A 24,023-nucleotide genomic window follows, 5' to 3' on the forward strand; every position below is an offset into this window, starting at 1 on the left:
GCTTAACCAACTGAGCCACCCAGGTGCCCCTGTTGGGAGATTTTTAATTACTGATTCAATTTCTTTGCTGGTTATGGGTCTGTTCAAATTTTCTATTTCGTCCTGTTTCAGCTTTGGTAGTTTGTAGGTTCCTAGGAATTTGTCCATTTCTTCCAGATTGCACAGTTTGCTGACATACAATTCTTCATAGTATTCTCTTATAATTGTATCTATTTCTGTGGTATTGGTTGTGATCTCTCCTCCTTCATTCATGATTTTATTTAGTTGGGTGTTTCTCTTTTCTTTTTGATAAGTCTGGCTAGGAGTTTATAAATTTTATTAATTCTTTCAAAGAACCAGCTCTTAGTTTCATTGATCCATTCTAATGATTTTTTTTCTATATCGTTTATTTAGGCTCTAATCTTTATTATTTCCCTTCTTTTGCTGGCCTTAGGCTTTATTTGCTTTTCCTTTTCTAGCTCCCTTAGGTGTAAGGTTAGGCAGTGTATTTGAGACTTTTCTTACTCCTTGAGGCAGACCTGTATTGCTATATGCTTCCGTCTTAGGACCACCTTTGCTGCATCCTAAAGGTTTTGGACCGTCATGTTTTCATTTTCATTTGCTCCCATTTACTTTTTTATTTCTTCTTTAATATCCTGGTTAACCAATTCATTATTTAGTAGGATGTTCTTTAACCTCCATGTATTTGTGGTCTTTCCAAATTTTTTCTTGTATTTGACTTCAAGTTTCATAGCTTTGTGGTCTGAAAATATTTTTTTCCAACACATTTTTTCTGGTAACTTTCAGGTCAACTAGTAAAAGTTGGGAATACAATGAGTGACAGAGGGTAGTCTACTGGACAGCAAGGCAATCAGATCCAAGAGTTTGGTTAATGCTTAATCTAAACACCTGAGCTAATACAGTATTTTAGTTTGGTCAAACTATAGATTGACTGTCAATAAGTTTTCCAAACAGGGACACCTTTAAAAGGGGACCCTACTGTAAATAAGCCATAATAGTGTGACTAAACCAGGACTCTCTCAAGCAAATGAGAACGTACAATCACCCTAGCTATCATAAGCCTTCACAAGCCTCAGAGTTCATATTGATTACCTCTTAATTCCAATGACTTCTTTACTATTAAACTAAGGCTTTTATGGTGGCAAAGACATTTGAGAGAGGAAAAAACCTAGGACACATGAGGGATTAAAGATGAGATCTAGCAAGTTAAACATATCAATGTCACTGATCCAAGGATGGAGCCTTAGCTTCTGATACAAGGATATCAGCTTGAAGAGGGTTGAGGACTCAGAAGAGAATAGATGTTACACCTTCTACTGCTTTAGTAATGCCTTCTCACACATGACATAATACTCCACACACTGTGGGTTATCATTAAATAATGAGGGCTGATGATCTAAGGGAGGGTAGTAGCCTCCATTTGTTAAAATATTATTCTGGTCAAGAATAACATGATGATGATAATCAATAGTTTAAATGAATTGAGTGTTTACTAGGTACCTGGCATGCTTTACTAATTCTTTTACACACATTAGCTTTCTAAATTCCCCAGCGATCCTATAACATAGATACTACTGCTATTCCTATTTCTCCTCCCAGATGAGGAAATGGAGTTTTACAGAAGGTAAGCCAGGTGTCGAAGGTGGTCAAGTGTGTATTAGGACTCTTAGATCAGTCCGAATCTCAATCACTTGACCTCACTTCATCCCTGCCCCTCCCCTGCCGGGACTCTCTTGCCGCAGGACAAAGTCCCTGAAGGCGCTCCCACAGGGGGGTTGTTTACTGAAAGAACACCATGGACAATCCCTCAGACTCAGAAAGGGCAGAAGAACAAATACTGTAGGACCGCATGAACAGTGCAACAGAGAAACCAGGAATCAAGACCACAGCCACCAGCTCTCACCTCCTGTTTCTTTGTAGTACCTACTCCTGATTTATACTTTTTTACGAAATCTGGAGGCTTGGGATTCTATAGGACCAAGCATTTCCAATGTCTGAATCTCCCTCTAATGTGTGTTTTGCTAACGAGCTTATTATTTATCTTTTTGATAAAAAGAAAAGTTGAACTTTTGTTTCTTGGACTACTACTAAAAACAGAAAATAAATTCTGATTTGAATCAGCCTGGGATCATAACACACAGGGAAACATTCTGTTTTCATCTGGTAGGCTTTTAAAGGTAGAAGCCTGTATAAAGAAGCAGAAAGCCCTACAGGAAGGAGGTAAATGCACTTAGGTTTCCCCAGTGAATAGATCTGAATAGTTACTCTTGCCTCATGAAATTTATTTAAAACTATCATTTCGCAATAGGTACTTCCAACATTTCTGTGTAAACACTTTCTTTCCCCTTCCCTCTTTTAGTCTCTATAAGACAGAAAGTGATACAGCTGTAACCATGACGTATACAGCCCTTTCCTTGAGGCCAGCATTCTCTTACTCAGTGCTGTGTTCCATTAATAGATGTACATTCCAGCACAAAGCACAGTACCTGGACCAGAGCCCAGTTCTGACTTCCAGCCTAGAGCCTTTTCAACAAGTTGTGCGGATATGTAAGGGGGCTAGGAAGGGAGTGGGTATGACTTGTGTGTGACCCAAAACAGAAGAATGTGAAGTATCCCATAGCCATCCCCTGCCCCTTCCCACCATCTGATACCCAAGTGTCTGGTCCACGTGTCTGGTTGTGATATACAATTGTGATAGGTTTTGACTCAAGTTCTGTGTATGTACATTTTGTAAATAACCATTTACTGAACTCTTTCCCAGTGGACTATGAACTCACAGCACGTAGGTGCTTATTTATTTTTACATCTCCATCACGCAAAATATAGCTTGGCACATCAAAGGCACCAAAAAAATATTGGTTGGAAGTAAAGAAGGCAGGAAGGCAGGAAGGAAGGCAGGAAGGCAGGAGGCAAGGAAGGAATGGACAGACAGACTGCAAAATCTACCTCAAATGAAGGGTCTATTTATAAAATTCAAACAAAAGCAAAGTAAAGCTGTGGTTACTTGAGGGAAAAAGAAAAACTTTCTTACTTGCTTGAGGTGTTTTCAGCATTCACTCCTCCCCTGTTCCCCTTTTGCTCTCTTTTTTGTTAAATAATTCTTAAAAAGGAATACTACTAGAAAACAAATTGGAAGAAAAGATAACAAAATGCTAATAGGAATGGTCAGAAAGGAATAATAACAAGAAAGTATGTAAAAAGGAATGAAAATCCAAAAAAAAACCAATAGAAAGTACACAGTAGGTGATACAAAGAAAAAAACGTAACCTGCAGAAACTCCTTGAATAATTAAGTATTAACTGCTTCCAAACTGTGTATTAATTGCACAGTGCAGACTGCATCATCAGAACATTTCCCAGGGAGGAAAAGAGAGCACGCAAAACCTAGACGCAAGGGAAGAGAAGGGCCAGCCTTCATAAGCATGGCGTGATCATTAGTTCCCAAAACAAGGAAAGGAAGTTATTGTATGGATGTTTCTCTAAGAAAACATGAAAGATTCCCTAACTTTAAATCACTGCTTGTGGATTATAAACAGTGATTCTTGGACTTATTTTGGAGCCAGACCATCTGGGAGTCATGGGACCTCTCTGACCTGTTTGAAACACTTGCAGTCAACTAGCAGACAAGTGATAAGTAGCATGAGCTACTTTCTTTTTTTTAGTTGGAGGTCTGAGGTGAGAGGAATTTGAGTTAAATTTCTTTTTTTCATTCATTCTCTTTTTTTCCCTGCAAATTGCAAAAAAAAAAAAAAGAAGAAGAAAAAGAAGAAAGGAAGGAAGGATTACTACTACTCAACATTAGAACATTAGAACATCTCAGGTCACCTAGAGTTCCAAAAGATCATAGTTGAGCAACACTGGTTGGAAACAACCACCCAATGATTCCTTCATTCATTCAACACATTTTATTGAGCATCTAATAAGAACCAGGCATTGTGTATAGAATGGCAGACACAACACACAAGTCCCTTGTTTTGGAGAAAATTCCAATCTTATGGGAGTGGACAGATAACAAATGGACAGAGAAGATACTATCTCTGTAAGACTATCTCCTGCCAACCTCCTCTTCCCTCCTTTTACTCCAGGCACAGTAGAGAACAGGAGACTTCTTGCTGTCCTCCCTAGAATGTGCCAAGCTCAGAGCTGCCTCAACACCTTTACCCATGCTCTCCCCACTGGCCACCAAGGTTTGCACCCAGACTTCACACGCTCCCTCCTTCCCCTCCTTCAACTCTGACACATCACCTCTCAAAGAGGCTTCCCCTGGCCTCCTATGTAAAATAGGCCTCCCTCACTCTCCACCGTTTTCTCTTTTATTTTGTTTATATCTCCCATCTGTTGAAACTGTGTTCTTTATGTGCTTACTTTTCTCATTTTCAGTTCCTCCACTAGAATGCAAGACCCACGAACACCATGGTTTTACCTGTATTGTTAACTTGTATATCACATGCGTTTAGAACAGTGCTGTTAGAAATGCTCATTTATTCACATCCACATTGACCAAGTATCTAAAGTCAGAGGGCCTTATCTATTATTATCTGCACTATGGTAGCCAGTCTTCAGAGACGGTCCCCAGTGAACTGTACTCCTGCTATTCACACCTTGAACGTGGGCTGGCCCTGTGGCTCACCCTTGACCATGAGAAAGCAGCAGAAGTGAAGCCACCTGACGTCCAAGGTTATCACATAAGAAGCCTTGCAGATTCCCCCTTAGCATTACAGAACACGTGCTCTGGAGGAAGCCAGGCACCAAGTAAGAAGTCTAAGTATACTGAGATGGCCATGTCATATGGAAGCCCAGGCTAGCCATGTGGTGGGCCATGGAGGGGGACAAAATGCTCAGCTAGTCCCCACCTGCTCCGGCCATCCCAGCTAATGCACCAGACACGGGAGTGCCCCTGTAGCTCCCAACTGAGTCTTCAGATGGTGCTCCAACCCTGGGCACCATCTGACAGCGACTGCACGAGAGACCCCTAGTGAAGACCATCCAGCTGAGAACCCTGTCAGCCCACCATACCATGAGCGGAAATAATAAATTATTGTTTTAGGCCACAAGCTTTGAAGTAGTTAGTTATGTAGCAATAGATAACTACAAAGTGCAGCCACCAAAGATAGCTCTAGATTCGAACATTTCCTTGCCGACGGACATTATAGATGTGTCAGGGTCCTTGGGTTTTCCCTCACACACGCTCTCCAGTAAGGCATGCGTCTCTGTGATTCATGAACTTTCCTTTTGTCCTGTCCACTCTCCTACACGCCAACAACCACCCAGTTGAAGTCAGGAAAGCTGAATCTTCATCCTCAGGGGATCGCTGTCATCTTGGCCAAGCCCCTACACCCTCTGAAGCTCAGGCTTTTCTCTGAAAAATTACGGTAGATTTTATTTTTCGATTTTGTTTAGTGTGTGGCAGGCAACCCTCTCCCCCTCCCTGAAAGAGAACCCAATACAGAACACAAATACATGAGAGAGATGAAGTGGAAGTGGTCTAGCAGAGGCAAGAGAGGCCGTGTGTCTGAGCGGTGGAAAGAGGGAGGCTGGCGTCAGAATATCTACATTCGAACACCAGCTCCTTCTCTCTCTAGTTCAAAGCACCCTGACTCCCCCAGGACCTGGTGTGGAAAGCACAATACTGGATGCTCTCAGAGGCCTCCTTACATCACATATGATCTGTGACATTAACCATGCAGAAAATAGACATCTACTTTAAAACTTCGGGATTGATTTTAATGTCTTACTTATGGGGCATCGCGTATTTTATTTTTATCTTTTTTTTTTAAGATTTTATTTATTTATTTGAGAGAGAGAATGAGAGAAAGCATGACAGGGGGGAAGGTCAGAGGGAGAAGCAGACTCCCTCCTGAGCAGGGAGCCCGATGTGGGACTCGATCCCGGGACTCCAGGATCATGACCTGAGCCGAAGGCAGTTGCTTAACCAACTGAGCCACCCAGGCGCCCCGGGGCATCGTGTATTTTAATTTTTAAATAATATTGGACTGGAAGAGTTTTTTATTGCTTCCTCTTTCTCACAGAACCAGATTTACACTAATGTGTGCCAACCACTACCTATCCTAGACCAGTAAGCCCTTACCACCTTGTCCATTTCTCCAAACATGGGTGCTAAGCTTGGTTGGTGCTTCATCCCTAGAGAGGAAGAGAATAGTTCAAATTTCCCCATCTGCAGTATAACCTGACTTGGGAAATACTGATTTACAACCATTCTATATAGTTTTTCTTTATATTATTTTCAAAAACCTAGAGAGTAGGAGATTCCATGCCCTACTATAGATTCCCATTACAATGTTTAATGGCTGTACTCATCAGAAAATTGCCCTTCATCTCAGTAAAGGTCCCCTTCACATAATGCTTCTCAACTTTCATTCTTAAAACTCTGTTTAGAAGTCTGAAAATCAAATTCTTCAGTGTCACTGTATGGCTCGCTTCTGAACTCTGTGTTTTTCCATTTTCTCCTTTGGATATTGAACTTAAATTGAAAACAGGAATGGTCTGATGAGTGCTCATGAAATTCTTTGACTTAGGACACTGATACATCGAATATTATGCATAAATTATTACAGGTTATACCTTGATAAGAGCATCAACCACCTTCTTAAACATGTCACCAGACAACAGGCACAAAATCCCAGGTATGTGATGACACTTGATGTGTATCTATATTGGCTAATAAGTACATAGCCTGCCATGTGTTATCAATTAGGTAGTTACTTGACCCATACATTGCACCATTATCTTCACTCAAATCTCCAAGCTCATATTTGAACTCTGCCTCTGAGACTATGGACAGATGTACAGTTTATCTGATCAACGTGAAAAAGAGACCAATTTTGATCGATATTCCAAGCTGTTAGGTAGAAATCTCCTACCTCCTGAAAAGTGATGGATTAGGCATTTTCTATGGGACCTGGTTCGGTAACTGGAAAAAGTAACAGCTAGAACTCCTCCCCTAATGTTTGCCGATACTGCCTTTTAAATACTGCATTCCATTTTATTGTATAATAACCCTATGAATAATCAAATTAGGAAGCTGTTTGACAATTTAAACACAGGCAAATGTTACTAAGTAAAATAATGCAGTTTACTTGCTCCTTTTTTTTAAAATTTTATTTATTTGACAGAGAGGGAGAGCACAAGCAGGGGAGTGGCAGGCAGAGGGAGAAGCAGACTCCCCTCTGAGCAAGCAGCCCAATGTGGGACTCAGATCCCAGAACCCTGGGATCATGACCTCAGCTGAAGGCAGATGCTTAACGAACTGAGCCACCCAGTCACTCCCTACTTGCTCCTTTCTAATTCCTCCCCACTCTAGGAAAGGACTATGTGCTATTTTTTCCACCTGCCCCTACACCCATCCCCCTCCTCTCCTTTCTCACTTAAGACCACATTATTGTAAGTCCTCATCCCACACACTACAGAATAAGTTCTAGGGTACTCACATGCTCATTAATTGAGCTGTACGCCCATGCTGAGGAAGTTTTGAACACTTGCCCTTATTCATGCATCCAAAGGGGCCTGACTGAGGTTTCTCAAAAGGTTAAACATGTAACTACCATCTGACCAGCAATTCCACTCCTAGGTATTTACCCAAAAGAATTCAAAGCAGGGACTCAAACAGGTATCTGTACATCAATGTTCACAGCAGCGTTATTCACAAGAACCACAAGGCAGTAAACTCAGCCCAAGTGTTCATCAGCAGGTGAACGGATCAACAAATGGGGAATATACATACAATGGAATATTATCCAGCCATTAAAAAGAATGAAGTACAGAGATATGCTACAGTTTGGATGGACCTTGAAAACATTATATATAGCGATTACGAGTCAAACACAGCAGGAAAAATATTATATGACTGCACTTACATGAAGTATCCAGAACAGACAAATTCATAGACACAGAAAGGAGAATAGAGGTTACCACAGACAGGGAAGAGGGGAGGAGGGGTTACTGTTGAATGGGTATAGAGTTGATATTGGGTATGATAAGATGTTTGGGGCATAGACAGTGGTAATTGTTACACATATTGTGATTATATTTAATGCCACTGAATTGTACAGTGGCATTAACTGTACACTTAACAAAGGCTAAAATGATAAATATTATGTTATGTATATTTTACTGCAATAAAAAAAAAAATACTTGGGGCAAAAACTGAGCTCTCCTTGAGCTGTACCAGACACGTGAGGTTTAGGGAAAGAGTCACTACCCAGAAGTTAGGAGGATGATAACCTCACCTACATTTTAGGCCCACACCTATCCCAGAGTAGGAGGGGTAGCTAGAAAAGGGACCTGGAGGCTGAAGGTGTAATGTTCCCAGGAAAAGCCAGCTGTGGACACCTAAGAGACAGCTTTCAACCTTCAGGTCACCCAGAGCCTTCCCCACCACACCCAGCCGGGCTTCCACAGGGGTCATTGGTCAGGAGCTCCCCCCCCCAAAAATAGGGGGAGGCCACCTGGATGGCACAGTCTGTTGACTTTCTTTTTTTTTTCTTTTTTTTCTTAAAGATTTTATTTATTTATTTGAGAGAGAGAGAGAATGAGAGATAGAGAGCACGAGAGGGAAGAGGGTCAGAGGGAGAGGCAGACTCCCCGCCGAGCAGGGAGCCCAATGCGGGACTCGATCCCGGGACTCCAGGATCATGACCTGAGCCGAAGGCAGTCGCTTAACCAACTGAGCCACCCAGGCGCCCCAGTCTGTTGACTTTCTGACTCTTGGTTTCCCCTCAGGTAGTGATCTCAGGATAGTGAGATTCAGCCCTGCCTCCAGCTCCATGGTGAGCCAGGAGTCTGCTTGAGATTCTTTACCCCTTTCCCTCTGCCCCTCCCACTCTTAACCTCTCTCTCTCTCTCTCCCCCCCCGCTAAAATAAATAAACAAATCCTTTTTTCAACTAACATCTTCTTTCTTTTAATTTAAAATCAATTAACCTATAGTGTATTATTAGTTTCAGAGGTAGTTTAGTAATTCATCAGTTGCATATAACACCCAGTGCTCATTACATCGAGTGCCCTCCCTGATGCCCATCCCCCAGTTACCCCATCCCCCCACCCACCTCCTCTCCAGCAACCCTCAGTTTGTTTTCTACAGTTAAGGGTCTCTTATGGTTTGTCTCCCTCTCTGATTTCGTCTTATTTTATTTTTCCTTCCCTTCCCCTATGTTCATGTTTTGTTTCTTAAATTCCACATGAGTGAAATCCTATATTTGTCCTTCTCTGACTGACTTATTTTGCTTAACCTAATACCCTCTTGTTCCATCCATGTCATTGCAAATGGCAAGATTTCATTCTTTTTGATGGCTGAGTAATATTCCCATATATACACATATACACACACACACACACACTCCCTCTTCTTTATCCATTCATCTGTAGATGGACATCTGGGCTCTTTCCATAGTTTGGCTATTGTGGACATTGCTGCTATACACATTGGGGTGCATGTGTGTCAATAAACAAATCTTTAAAAAAAATAGGGGGGAGAGAGAGAGAGAGAAAGAGAGCACGCACAACCTACCAGGCCAACTCTCATGGAATTTACACAAACATTTTTCTTTTACTTTTATTTTTCAAGTGTCAAGAGAATCAATTTTGGAGCAGGCAGGCTACAAAAAGATGCTTTTGTTCTCTCAGCCTAATCATATAGCTACTAAATGCAGAGGGAAAAAAGAAAGCTTTGGATGGGAATTGATCTCCAAAATGTTTGCAATTATCTGAAAGGGTACGTGTTTTCTTTTACACACACCACACATACACACATATACATACATACACGTAAACACTATGGTTCTTTAGTCTTTGTACTTATTCTGAAATCTAAAATCAATTTTAAAAGAAAAACGAAGGACTCGCAGCCCCAGACAGAGCACAAAGTTAGTGATTTTTTCCCCCAGCCATGTCATGAGCTACTGTTGCCACTTGTCATTGTTCTGCAGCCCCAGACAGAGCACAGAGTTAGTGACTTTTTTTCCCCCAGCCATGTCATGAGCTACTGTTGCCACTTCTTATTGTTTTAAAGTAAATGCGGGCTTCCAACAAGTAGCTTTTACATTACTCTTATTCTCAACTACTCTGTAGAGAAGTAGAAAACCACCAACACATACATTACTTGGTATAATAAGGGCATGCTTAGAATGATACCTGGAAGGTGGGAGCTCTCAAAAATCTGTGAGATAAATGATGTTTGAAATGCAAAACTTCAGACGGACTCGCCATGTCCAAACCTCACCAAACAGATGGAAGAAGAGGCATTCACTTCACTGGGCGAGGGCGCAGTCCGTGCTGAGCGGCTAAGGAGGTTGTGATGAATGCCTCCCCAGCCCCACCCCGCCCCCGCCCGGGGAAGGGTTAACCAGACAACCACTAGGGACAACCACGTCTCACTACCTTTGTCACTGAACCGACCTATTGTTGAAGCCCCGATGGAGCAGTCCCCAGTGAGGCAACATCCTGTTTGAATCATTTAGGCCGGGCCCCAGGCCAGCCCACACAGCGCATCAGTGTGAGAGCGCCTCGCTCAGTCGTAACCATTTCCTGGCGCTACAGCCAGGCCAACCCGTTTCTCAAACACCCCCCCCCCCCGGCCCCCGGTTACAGTCGGGGAGGGCAAACGGCCCCACTTACCAGGAGGCTAAATCTACGGAGCCTAGTTAGGCCACTGTTTCACCTGCGTGGCCAATTAGCTTCCTTCCCCGAGCCAGACTAGTTCAACAGGTTTCCTCGCACGCGGCCGGGGCCTCCCGGGTTGGGGCAGGAGCCCGTCACTTGGCTTCGGCCCGCCCCTTCCCTCCCTGGCTCGCACGCCGGCGCCGACCAATCGCCGCGGGCCGGACGTGTCCAGGTTGGCTGCCCCGCCGGGCCGCGCCGCGCCGCGCCGGGCCGGCCTGGATGCGCCGAGCGCCTGAGCGCGCGCGGGGAGGGCGCGGGGAAGGCGCGGTTCGCAGGGCCTGCGCGCCGGGCGCTGGCAGCCGCTGGGAGCGGGGGACGCCTGAAGGTGCCCTCCGCACGCGGCCCCGATGACCGAACTCCAGCAAGATGTGGAAGACACAAAGCCTGCCAAAGTGCTCGCGAAGAGAGAGAGCAAAGTTGGCGCAGCCCAGTAAGTATTCTCCGCGGGGACCTAGCCCCGGTGGCGGAGAGCGCGCAGCCCAAACGCCTCTGCCAGGGACCGCCTTGGAGTGGAACTTGAGCGTGGACAGACGGCCCTGTGGCTGGAATTCTTTCGGGGGCGCCCGGTCGCTTTTTTTTTTTTTCCCCCCCTCTCTCTCCGATGCTGTGTCGGAGGAAAAGGCACGGCAGCCTTTTAGGAATGTACTGCAGCTTGCAGTCCGGTGGGGATGTGAAGGATTGGAGCTTTATCATTCCCAAGGGAGGTCTGGGGCAGGCGGTCAGATCTCTGAGGCAGGTCAGGAAACAGCGCTAAGGTTTATTTCTGTTGCCCTACTTCTTCGTGACGTGTGTGAAGATGAAGTTGTCTCCTAGATGGCATCTGGTCGTTACCTGACCGGTGATGTGTGTTTTGTCATTTGATTCAGAGCTTCAGGGTGTCTTTCTCCCATCCCCTTCACTGTTTCCCCTCAAGAGAGGGGGAAAAGTGGTGGAAAACATGAAATACGCTTTATCTTTCCCCTTAAAGACTGACTTTGCTTGGGAACTTGATACAAACTTGTTAAGCACTTTTTTTTTTTTTTTTTGAGAGAGAGAGGGTGTAGGAGTGGGGTGGGGGAGCACAATGAATATATAATAATATAAAACACTTCAAATATTGGGTTGTGACTGTCCTCTTAAAAGATTCATGTTCATAATAGGATTTGCGTATTGTTGGGCCTATAAACTCTTCTGGTTTCAGAAACTGAAAACTGAAATATTTGGATCACAAGGATTAGCTTCCTGTAATAAAACTTATTTATCTTCCCCGTACTACTTTCTTTTTAATCCCAAAGTAGTATTTCCATGATTGTTATTCCCAGACGTTCTTGTTTGAAACAGGAAAAGAATCTTTCAGCATTTGCTTTTTTTCTATATACTGTAACTTTAAGTGGTACTAAGATAAATATATAAATTGTTAAGATGAATAAATAAGCCCAATTTTTTGTTGTTGTTGTTTTTACCAGCCTGTTGGGGGTACCTAAAAAATAGTTAAAATTCTATCTGCTTCATTTCAACATGTACTCATTTTTTGTGACACAGCCTGGTTCCACTTAAAGTCTGGTGTTTATAAAAGCATCTTCCATCTGTGTATCAGAGTTTGGGCTGAAGTTTTGGAAGAAGAATAGCTTTTATTAGCTGCTTTGATTTATTATTTCAGAGCCTTTGGTCATATTCTCTTCCAGTGTCTGCTTTCCTTGGCTACCCTTTCTTCTGCCCCTCAAGCTTTGTCAACTTAAGCTGATACTCTTTCCTCTTCAATGATAGATAACACATGATTGAGGGGAAAAAATCCCGTAGGTATAACCCTCACAAAATGTTTTTGTTTTCTTAGCCCAAAATAAAATCCCAACTCTATTCTAATCATTCAAGCCCAAGAAGAAGGTAAACTAACAAAGGACATCTATCTCCTTTGCACATTCTTTTATAAGCTTCTCTTAAAAAGAGGCATTGTGGCATTCTTAAGCAGCCTTGATAGACATTTGAGGTGACAGGAGTGTTAAGGGGCACAAACAAGGCTGGAGCCCAGGACTGTGAAGCCCTAGTCCAGAAGTCAGCCCCAGGCAGTGTTAAGTTCCAGTTACACAAAGCAGAATGATTCAAGTACACCCAACAGCTCCTAAGTGTTTACATCTTCACATTCCCAATAGTCTGCTCAGTTAAGGAGATCACGTTTTAGTAGATGGAGAAAGTCTGTTATCTGTTTAGATGAATTCTCGTAACTTAAAACTCTTCAGACATTGGCAAAATAATTTTATAGGAGATAATCATAACCATATTAAAGCGGAAGACCCCAAAGAGCCAGACCTTCGTTCGGAACACCTAGTTTGACAAATTCATTTTAGTTCAACAAATATTGGGATACCTACTATGGGCTCCATAATGGTGGGGAATACAGAATGAAGGTGATGTGGTATCTGCCATTCTGGAACCCAAGAGCCGTGTTGAGGAGAGACGTACATATATGGATAAATAGATCTGTATCCATATATATCTATTACTGCGGGTCGGAGGACATTGGTGTCCGTGGCCATATTAAACCCATTAAACAAGATACCACTATAAAAGGTTTGGCCTGTAACTGAATCCTCTCCACAGTTAGGATGTTTGCCCATTTGGCAATCTTTAGTAAATTTTTCTTGGTTTATGGAGATTTTGTTTGTTTTGTTTTGTTTGTTACAAAGTGGTAATTTGCTGGCCTGCTCAAGTCACTTCTGAGTCAGTCGAAGACTTTAGACACTCTCTACTTCCTGAGCTTTTGAACTCTTGCTATGGTAACAGAGTAGGACTGATTTTAAGAGGGAGGTAGATACATTATCAGTGTTATATGTTTTGTGATAATTGCATGTTCAAAATCATTTGAGGAGCACAATTTTGATGCTTAGAAACCCAGTCTAACTTCTTTGTTTTGAACTTTGTAACTTTAATTATCACTAAGCTCAGAGTCGTTGGGAGTCCAAGGGTCCCTAGGGACATTTTCTTCTCAAGTGTTAGAATGTCTTGCTCTTCCTACACAGCCCTCATCACCTAGAACGCAGACTCGTAATTAATCATAGCTGGCTTTTACTGAGAATCCTCGCTTTACTGAAAGGCAGTGTGCTCAACACTTAACGTTCATTTTCGTACAGGATTAGGCAGATACTGTCATCTCCATTTTACAAATAAGAACATGGAAGGTCTGAGAAGTTAAGGAACTAGGCAGAGACCCAGTGAATAGAGGACAGCTCAAATTCAAGGCCGGGACTGCTTGCTTCAGAGCCTGAACCTGAATACTTTATCCCTACTTCTGTACTCCACAATCTATGATGGTCCTCCCGACCTCCTCTCCTCTGCCAAGAAGGTCAGACCTTTCATGATCTGAGCACACTTAAACCATTTCAACCTCAATCCTAATATTAGCATGCACATCTTTTATAGCTAAACAATTGCACTAGCGGCCCTCTACTAAGGAGGTTAGGATGCAGAAGAATAAGGAACAGGTATGCCAAATGTACTTCTGAGTAAGGTTCCCTTCATTCTCTCCTTCTCACCTCTGTACCTTTGCTCAAGCAATTCCCTCTCTTCTTTATCTCAGTATACTTCTACAAATCAACTCAAAATTAGCTTCCTTTAAAGTCTTTCCTTGTCACTGGCCATACTTAGCTCTTCCTTATCTGGGCTTACCTTGCATGTATGTGATCGATCCCAGAGAATTTAGCTGCCACTATCATTGCTGTTAATTAACAGTCATGTTTACTGAACATTTATTATGTACAAAGTACTGTTTTAAGTTGTTAACAGATATTAACTCACACACTAATCCAGAGTATATTAGTTAACCTTAAATTGATTGCAGACTCTGATCACATTTTTTCTTACTGAATTTCTCAGAGGGCCCAACAAATAATCGCTTCCGATAACCATCTGTTGGTGAGCAAGAGAGGCTGAGACCCCAGCCCACTAATTAAGGTATCAAATATACTTATAGCTGACACTCCGCTTGACTGTCTCCGGGGAAATCTTACTCTTTTAGAATTTCTTAAATTTTCTATCAGTAGCATTTAGAATTTTTAGGTACATTGACTTGCCCGAGAATTCTGACTTATTCATCTTTATGTTAGCGGTGAGGTGAGGCTGCCCATTTACTCATCACCAAAATGCATATTTGATTTAAAAAAATAACTCCCTTCCTTACCAAAAATTGTTAATCTAGCTGTATATTTCCTTTTGAGATCCTAGTTTTTCCCTTTCAGTACTTTTTTCATTCTGAATGTTATGTTCCCCATATATAGACATTTCTAACAAACCCTAACTTTTTATTTATTTATTTATTTTTTTTAGGTTTTATTTATTTGAGAGAGAGAATGAGAGAGAGAGAGAGAGGGCACATGAGAGGGGGGAGGGTCCGAGGGAGAAGCAGACCCCCCGCCGAGCAGGGAGCCCGATGCGGGACTCAATCCCGGGACCCCGGGATCATGACCTGAGCCGAAGGCAGTCGCCCAACCGACTGAGCCACCCAGGCGCCCCAAACCCTAACTTTTTTGACACACATTTTCTGAGATACACTTTTATTTCATAAACTCTCTTGTAGATCTGATTTATTATTATTTTCAGTGAATTGCAAAAAGTATGTAAAACGACTGATATATTTCTGGACAAAAGTTATCTTGATTCATATTTCAAATAATGAATTCTATCACATGTAACATATTTATAATGCAATTTTAATTTTTAACATACTTTAATAATTTGAGATGTAAGAATTCTAGACATTTATTCAACTCGATATATATGGAGAAAGGATGGATGTAGACAACATAAACATTTACCTTAAAAGGAAACTCTCTTGTATTAGCAAGAAGAAATAATGATTTTAGGGACATGTTTGACATTAGTGAATGCAAATAAAACTAAGTGAACGTGAAAGCATTTATCATGCAAACAGAATAAGGGTTGAAGTTAAGAATTGGTCTTGCATTGGAAACAAGAGGAGCAAAGACAAATAATGTTTGAGGATAGCTTGATTTCTTAGTGCTTGCTTAATTCCAAACTTCCAAAGTGCTCATTTAGAAAGAAAATCTCCATATTGTATATTACCTACATATTATCTATCTTTCCATGTGTGTATGTGTGGGTGTGTCCACATTTTTCTAAAATTCTAATTTCCAGGTCACCAGTTCTGACAGGTTATCTGATGTACTTTTTAATAGAAACTTTGGAATAGGAAGAAAAAATTGTAACATTAGAAACTATTAAAATTTTATTAAACAATTGGAGGAGTTTGAAAAGATGGAGAAAAATTAAATAGTGTGCTTGTCTAAAATGTTTTTGGAAAGGAATTTAATGAATCAAATCAGTCCTCTAGCTAGAGGGTACTATCCTAGGAAATTGCTGATTTAAGGTAGTTCATAAAGATGTTGAGAATGCAGGCTCGGGCCTACTTTACAATAAGAAAATAGAGCAATGATTTTTTAAAAAAATCCTAGTGCAGCCCACACATGTATCACAATTTAAAAAAAAAAATGAAAAACTGATGCCAAAAAAAAAAAAAAAAGACTCTAGGAAACAAGGATTTGAAATCTAACTTTCCTGTCTCCTGAAGTGTGACCCTGGCCAGTTACTTAACACCGCTAAGTCTCCCTTTCATCATCTGTAAAGGGAAATACTTAAGTCAGCTGTTTCATAGATGTTTGCTTTCATGTTTAAATGAGAAATGTAGAAATTCACTTCACCTAGTGCCTGACATCGTGAGCTCTCAATAATGGTAGCTCTGTTCACCTTTGCTGTTGAAGGTCTGGGACTTGCTGTGGAGTGGGGGGTGAGGGAGGGAGGCTGACATAAAATGTAATTAAATTAGTCAAAATTCAACAGGCCTGACTCTGACAGTCACATGCCCCCCTTGTTGTAGTCAGTGAGCCTCTGTTACATCAGCTAGACCTTGAGGACACTCGGGACGGTACCCAAGCATTTCCATGAAACCAACATGGCACCTTGGTTTTTAGTTTATGCCAAGAGGATCTCCTGTTGTAACTGTTTAGTGACCTACCAGCTTATTTAAATATTGCTTACTGCTTTGGTGTTATCCCATCTGTGGTCCAGGACTGTTACCTATGAGCCATTAATTTTCACATCCTGCTTCCTGGCACTGAGTTTTATCTCATGGCTCCTCATATTTAAACTGCTGATTGTTTTTCATTTGCTACACTCCAGTAGAACTCTCCCTCACCGTCTTTCTAATTCTTTAAATGCTCAGCTCTAGGCATTTCACACATTTTCAAATGGTGTAAAGCAGAGGGCCTCAAGAGAGACTCCTCCACAGTCACTTTAATGACTGTTCTTTCTCCTTAAAGGAAAGCGGGTGTTTTTATCTGAACTTAAATTTGATTATTTACTCCTAGCAGAGAAGCCGAACCCACTTAAACTGCATTCCATAAGGGAGACTAATTTGTATGCTGTCATTGGTCACTCTGTCCCATTCAGGATGGGACATGATGTCTAAAGAGGCAGATTATTTTTAACAAGTTCATTGAGATATATAGAACATATCATAAAATTTACCCATTTCCAGTGTACAATTCAGTAACGTTACTGAGTGGTGTGCCATTGGCATACCTGATTTTAGAACATTTTCACCCCCCCCATAAGATTCCTTACACCCATTTATATTTAATCCTCATTCCCACCCAGCCCCAGGTAACCACTTGTCTACTTTCTATTTCTACAAATTTGCCTTTTCTGGGCATTTCATATAAATAGAATCATATAATATGTTTTTTTTTTAAGATTTATCTATTTATTTATTTATTTGAGAGAGAGAGTGTGTGTGAGTGAGAGGGAGAAGCAGGCTCCCCACTGAGCAGGGAGCCCAACGCAGGGCTTGACCCCAGGACCCTGAGATCATGACCTGAGCCAAAGGCAGATGTTCAACTGACTGAGCCACCCAGTTGCCCCAATACCTGGTTTCTTGTATCTGCCTTCCTTCACTTAACATTGGGTTTTTGAAGTTCGTCTGTGAAGTAGCTTGTCAGCAGTTCATTCCTTTTTATTGCTGAATAGTATTCCACTATATGGATATACCACATTTTGTCTGTCTCTTCATTTGTTCATGAACATTTAGCTTGTCTCCACTTGTTGGTTATTATGAATAATGCTATGAATATTTGCATACAAGCCTTTTTGTGGACATATGCTATTAATTCTCTTGAGTATATACCTAGAAGTGGAATTCCTGGGTCATATCGTAATTCTGTGTTTAACTTTTGGAGGAACTGGCAGAGTTTTTCCAAAGCAGCTATACCACTTGATGTTTCTCCTAGCAATGTGTGAGGGCCCATGGTGTAGATTTAAGAGAAAATGCATTCACAGTGCAGGGAAACAAGATTGTAAGCACTTTAAATGTAGATCTGTGGCTTATACTTTGTAACATAATGAATATCTGTTGATTGCTGACTAAGCAACATTCATACTTAAAATTCTGAAAACTCCTCCAAACTGCAGTGTTATCGAAGATGTGAACAGATGTTACAGTGTTAACAAAGATAACTCTGGCTGTCATACTTGGGTACATATTTTTACAACCTCTTAAAATTTTGCATGTAATTTTTATCACTGTTTTTTTATGACAGAATAATACAAAGAAGAAATTTAAAAATTGGACCATAATCTCTCCCATCTGGGTTGATGTATTTTAAAGCAATATGTGTATAAGGTTAGAAAAATAAAACAGTGGGAGCGCCTGGGTGGCTCAGTCGTTAAGCCTCTTCCTTTGGCTCAGGTCATGATCCCAGTGTCCCGGGATCGAGCCCCGCATCGGGCTCCCTGCTCAGCGGGAAGCCTGCTTCTCCCTCTCCCACTCCCCCTGCTTGTGTTCCCTCTCTCGCTGTCTCTCTCTCTCTCTCTCTGTCAAATAAATAAATATAATCTAATAAAAAAAAGAAAAAGAAAACAATGTAAGCTGTGTACAAAATGAAAAATGAGAGCTTTATTTCTGTCTCCCGTATTCATGTCCTTGTCTCAAAGGTAACCGCTTGCTGAGGTTCTTGTTTTGTACTTTTGCTGTTGGCACTTACGGCCAGAATCAAGTTTTCTGTTGGTTTGATTTGTTTTAGAATATCCACCTCCCAGTATGCATGAAAGTATGTTGGACTTGGTAAAACGAAAGACTGTGGGAGGATAACGAGTGATCATACTCTACTTGGACAGCATACCGTAGGAGAGCTCAGTAAATGGCAGACGGTATTCTCATGAAGCACTGTTTTCTCAAACTTCTTTGCAAAATAGTCATCTACCAGTAAAGTGGCCTCCTCGGTTTTAGCATTGAAGGATAAATAAATCCATCAGAACATGACTTTCTTGAGTGGACCTTAGGAACATGGCATTAAGTGGAGGGTCAGATTTCTGACTGCACCATCCTCCAGTCATCAGTTCATTTTCTCATCTCTTCTGTTCCCCTCCTAAATGAGGGACCCTAGACAGGCCCCTGGTGACATGAGGTAGCGATACCTGGGCTGCCATGTGAACAACTAGATGGAGGTCACAGTAGTGATGAGATGGGTTTAAAAAAGAAGTAATGGAGCGGAGAAGTGGAAATGTGAAGGTGGCGACAATGAGTAAGGGAATGAGGAGTGAAGAAAGTTAGAAAAACTCAGGAGGGATAGCGAGTTACATGGAAAAGAGGAAAAAAAATGTTAATTTACCATTAATGTGTGCGATCTTCCATTTGTTTCCTAGCAGATGTTTCTCATCTTCTCTCCATATGCTGTTTGGTAGCCTGTTGGTGAAGTCTCTGGCACTGCAATGGGGAGCAGACATGCCTCTTCTTCCCTCATGGAAGGGAAGCGGTGTATAATAAGGGAAGCTGTGTACTGAGCTGTGTATAAATGTTGTTGTTTTCTTTAAGTCCCTATATATCAGGTTTATGATTATACCCATATTTGTTATCTTCTAGATTTTTCGAATTATGTCTTCCATCTTATGCAGTGAGTTAAAAACTGGGAAGAACCTTAGAAATTGGCTAAATTTTGTGTCATTTACTATTAAGGATTATTACCTGAAAGACAGTGATCTTGGGATCCTACAAATGATTTTTTTTTAAGATTTTATTTATTTATTTGACAGAGAGAGACACAGCGAGAGAGGGAACGCAAGCAGCGGGACTTGGAGAGGGAGAAGCAGGCTTCCCACGGAGCAGGGAGCCCGATGCAGGGTTCGATCCCAGGACCCTGGGATCATAACCTGAGCTGAAGGCAGATGCTTAACGACTGAGCCACCCAGGCATCCCGTAGAAATTATTCTAAAACCTCTAGGATGTAGTGCCATAAAGGGTGTATTGCGAGTTGAGTTGCCATAGGTTAACAGTGATGAAAAAATTCATCATGACAGCTTTTATTATCACAGTATTGTTTCTATAATTCTTTGGAAAATAGCACCTCATTTGATCCTAACAACTTAAATTTTATGCTACATAACATATAATGTGGTCTTCTGAGAGCTTATAGGAAACATCAAGAATATTTTCCTTTCCCCTTATAATAAAGTTCCGTAGTATATAAAGTTAGACTAGTTTTCACATGAAGTTGGTAGATTTCTTACATTTGTTTTTTATTTGATCAGAATCTTTTCTGAAAATTTTACAAAGAATCACAACACCTTTGTAGAAATCTGATACTAAAATCACAGAAGATCAGATTTTTCATCAATACCTGAAATGAGAGAATAATCAGTGGCATATGAACTAGGAGAAAGGCAATATTTAATAACTGATAATGACCAGAAAGATTTGCTCATGTTCTCAGCTGACATTGACTAAGTAGTTCTGTATGTTGGGCATCATGCTGGGTGTCATGGCAGTCCCCAGTTGAAGAATATAAGGCCTTTGCCCATAAGGAAAATAAGAGCAGAGGAAAGGAATATTTTGAGATCAGATCTTTTTTTTCAAAGAAGAGACAAGGTAGCTTCAGAAAATATATTAAAGCTTAGATGAGGTGTGATATCATTGTTATGTACTAGACACCGTTCAGAGTGCTTTTACATATATACATGTAATGAGGTAGGTTCAGTTCTCATCACAATTTTATGCCTAACAGAGACTCAGCGACTGGCCCAGGATCATAACAGCTTCTGAAGTGCTGAAGCCAAAATCCAAATGCCCACGCATTCTAATCTGAACCAGCCCCTTAAGATCGTTACTTACACAAACAACTTCAGTAGATTTAGGAGAGTAAGGACACAGAAGGCAAAGTACTTACACGAAGTGTCTCTGATCCCTGAGTAGATCTCTTAACTTTGATTGGCCTGTTTCCTCAACTATCAACCAAGATTCCTTTCCATTCAACACTTCTAACATTGAAAGGATTTCTAATGTTAGGTAGAGGACGGAGTAGAGGGAGCACCTTTAGCTAACGTTGGGGCATTGGAACTTTCTCTGGGTGTTGTCAGACACAGGTATCCCTCTCTGGCTCCTTCTGCTCAGACCTGACCGCAGGGAAGCAACAGTCATTCATAGATTCCAGTTTTTAAAAACTGTGGTTGGGTTCTTCTTTGCATAAGCACAGAGTGTTTCTACCAAGTAATGTGACTGCTTTGTTATAAAAACATGTGAATGTTGTCTCTCTAAAAGTCGTCACCAAAGGAACCCAAGAACTTTTCCAAAAATGCTGCAATTGCACAAAACCTTTTTGAAACTCTTCTTACAGAGTTACTTTCAAAGCCTGGAACCCATTCTTTGAACAGTCATAAGGTTGGCAAATCCTCGTCCTTTGGGAATGAATTCGGTTTCTGGAAACAACCTGAAGCCAAATGTGGTGGATACGGTGGATGAGAATAAATTAAATACCTTTAAACCACGCTTGGATAGGATCATTTTTGATCCAAAACCAAGTTGTGACTGTAAAATAATAAGACCGAGTTTCTAGTGATATTTACAAACTAGTTTCTGTATGTCCAAATTCAGGTTATTACTTTGTAACCTCATTATGAAAACAGGAAAATGTTACAGTTTTTATTGTCCTAAAATCATTTTTCAGTGTTTATAATATACCCAGGTAGGTGTTAGACATATCATAAGCATTAAAAAAATACATTGAGTATGCAAATGTAACATGTGATATCTTTTCATTGAAGTGTATTCCCTATGTATTAGGGAAAACAATTTGTGAAAAACTTGCCCTGAGTTTAAAGTAAGTGAAATTCAGCGGTCACAATCTTCTTGTATTATCTTGTCCTTCATTATAGATTAAGGGAATATGTGTGCTAATTACATTTTTTTCAGTCCCCCTCTCCATATCAGAACTTTACACCAGATGGACTTTTTTCACGTACGCAAGGCATCACTCCTGACTTTTTCACAGGATGGCTATCAGTTCTCAGCATGAAACTTTCCACTTTTGTCCAAGTGTCCCCTGTTAGTTAATATCTGTGAGATGATTGATCTACTACTACCTGTTAAGTCCTCGAGCATTAAAGATAAAATAAAGATAAAGAGCATTAAAGATAAGCATCTTTTCTTGTTCCTAATTTTTGGTCCAAATGGGTTTATTAGCATAGCATAGCAGTTTTATCTGAGATCTGATTTTAGTGCTGTAGTGTTTGGTAACTTGTATGTGCTTTGTCTCCACTCTTCTGTAATCTACTGGACTTCAACAGACATTTCCCTACCGCTTACTCTCTGCTGGGCATACAAGGCTAAATGACATGTGTGCACTGGCCTTAGGAGCTCACAGTCTGGGGAGAAGAGAGTGAGGATATGGGCGCACACACATATAACTAATACCACGTGATAAAAATTTCACGGTAGTTCTCTGCTGCTAATGGGAACAGAGATGTAGGCAATTTGTTTTCCTTGAGGTGAGCTGAGGTAAGAAGTGATGTTGAAGCATGGTTGAGGGGCAGTAGAGAATTTGGCCTCAGGTGAAGGGAGAAAATTATTCCAGGCAGAAGGAAGAACAAAGGTAGGTTGCTTGAGAGTTCAAAATCATGTTTTTGACACGTATGTAAAGGTCTCCTGTGGCTGGAATGGTGCCAGGAGAACTAGGAAGAGCATACGGGGGGCAGACCTGGTGCCCGCATTTAGAATGTTCTTCCTTGCTTTGTTCTCTTTCTTCACTTCCGGCTTTGGCTCTGCTACTGATTCTTTGGAACTTTAGGGAAGTCATTCGCTCTGGGCTTTACTTTCCTCTCCAAAGAAGGAGAGCTGAATGACCTGATTTATTAGATTCCTTCCAACCTGGAGAGGAAGAGTCTTTGAAGAAACTGCCCTACTTCTCTGCACTCTTCTGTAGCCTTTGTGTAAAGAATTCTATCAGACTGGAGCAAACCAAGGAAAGCTTTTTGAGTATGAATAGAATCCTTGCTTTCTTACTTGGTGTTGTGCTCTTTTATTTTTTTCTTTCCTTTCCCTAGGTAAACTTACACCTGGTTAAGGCAGACCTGCCACTGGAACATACCTAAACTGTCCTCTCACAAATTTGTAGATACTTATCAGCATTCATGTTGCATTTAGACATCCCGGTTTTGCCCTTTGGCTGCAGCTGACAGGGTCACAATGCCTTCTGGACCAGTCATAGTAGAAATGTCAAATCAAGTAACTTAATGTCAAACCTGTAGCACACATGGAGACCACACTTCTTACCAGTAGAATTGCAAGCTTCTCAGCTATAGTTCGGGTCTGAAAATAATGGTATACTGCACTGGAATACAGATGACAATTTAAGGTTAAAAGATCTTTTGCCTCAGAAATGAAGTCAGGGATATTTGCTTACCACTTCAACTTAATAATTATTTTAGCATTTAAAAGCACTTTATATTTTTTAAAGTACTTTCATTTACACCAGTAGTTGAATTTAACACACATATTCTGAGAACTTACTCTTGTTAGGTGCTGTGCTGTCCATCTTAAAAGTAAAACAACCAGTTATTTTACCATCGGAATGGGTTTACTCTGGAATAGCAGAGGAATTGCAGTCTGGGACGAGCAAGCGAGAGCAAAAGCCACTGGCAGGTCCACAGAACAAAGGAAAGGAATGCTTCTTTATAGAGAAAAAGGGGAAGTTGGGAGGGACTGTTGTTATAAACAAAAAGGCTATTGGTGTAAACTGGGAATTTGAAGTGTAGTGGCCTTTCGTTGGCTGATTGGCAACCGTCTCTCGCTGGCTGGGCTGTTGCCAGGCCAGGAGAAAAATCTTCCTTCCTCCTGCTCTGGTAGTAAAGTAGGCTTTTTCCTTTTGGGAATGCAAGGTCTGTCTCTTTCTATTGAGTCTGCAAAGTGGGGCAACTAGTGGTACAACTTGGGCTCCCCGCCTTCCGGCCTTTGTGTAAAGAATTTTCCATGAACCTTTCCATAAACCTTCCATGAGGTTTCCTTTATTAAGTTTCACAGTACTATGTTATAAGG

General features: G+C 41.2%; 1 protein-coding gene and 1 long non-coding RNA gene across 7 annotated transcripts in view; one reads left to right on the top strand and one right to left on the bottom strand.

Moving 5' to 3' along the window:
* Nucleotides 1–10,774, bottom strand: part of LOC141370283 (uncharacterized) — a 165,577-nt gene extending 154,803 nt beyond the window's left edge. The window contains exon 1 of the long non-coding RNA XR_012374189.1: nucleotides 10,631–10,774. This is a non-coding gene — a long non-coding RNA (uncharacterized lncRNA). The remainder of the gene's footprint in view (nucleotides 1–10,630) is intronic.
* The window catches only part of GRAMD2B (GRAM domain containing 2B), a 123,134-nt gene that overhangs the window by 43,026 nt on the left and 56,085 nt on the right, over nucleotides 1–24,023 (top strand). Inside the window, exon 1 of one of the 6 annotated variants that reach the window (XM_025860889.2) lies at nucleotides 10,856–11,105. The exons of 4 other annotated variants lie outside the window; for them this stretch is intronic. In XM_025860889.2, the coding sequence (XP_025716674.1) occupies nucleotides 11,023–11,105 (83 nt within the window). In that variant the 5' untranslated portion in view covers nucleotides 10,856–11,022. Of the gene's footprint in view, nucleotides 1–10,855; nucleotides 11,106–24,023 lie in introns of those variants that run through there. One more of the 6 variants, XM_073878600.1, reaches the window with a different exon arrangement.

Source organism: Callorhinus ursinus, unplaced genomic scaffold (genome assembly GCF_003265705.2).
Source record: "Callorhinus ursinus isolate GAN/ISIS: 27379988/994484 unplaced genomic scaffold, GSC_fseal_2.0 scaffold30, whole genome shotgun sequence".
In the NCBI taxonomy this organism is placed as follows: Eukaryota; Metazoa; Chordata; class Mammalia; order Carnivora; family Otariidae; genus Callorhinus; species Callorhinus ursinus.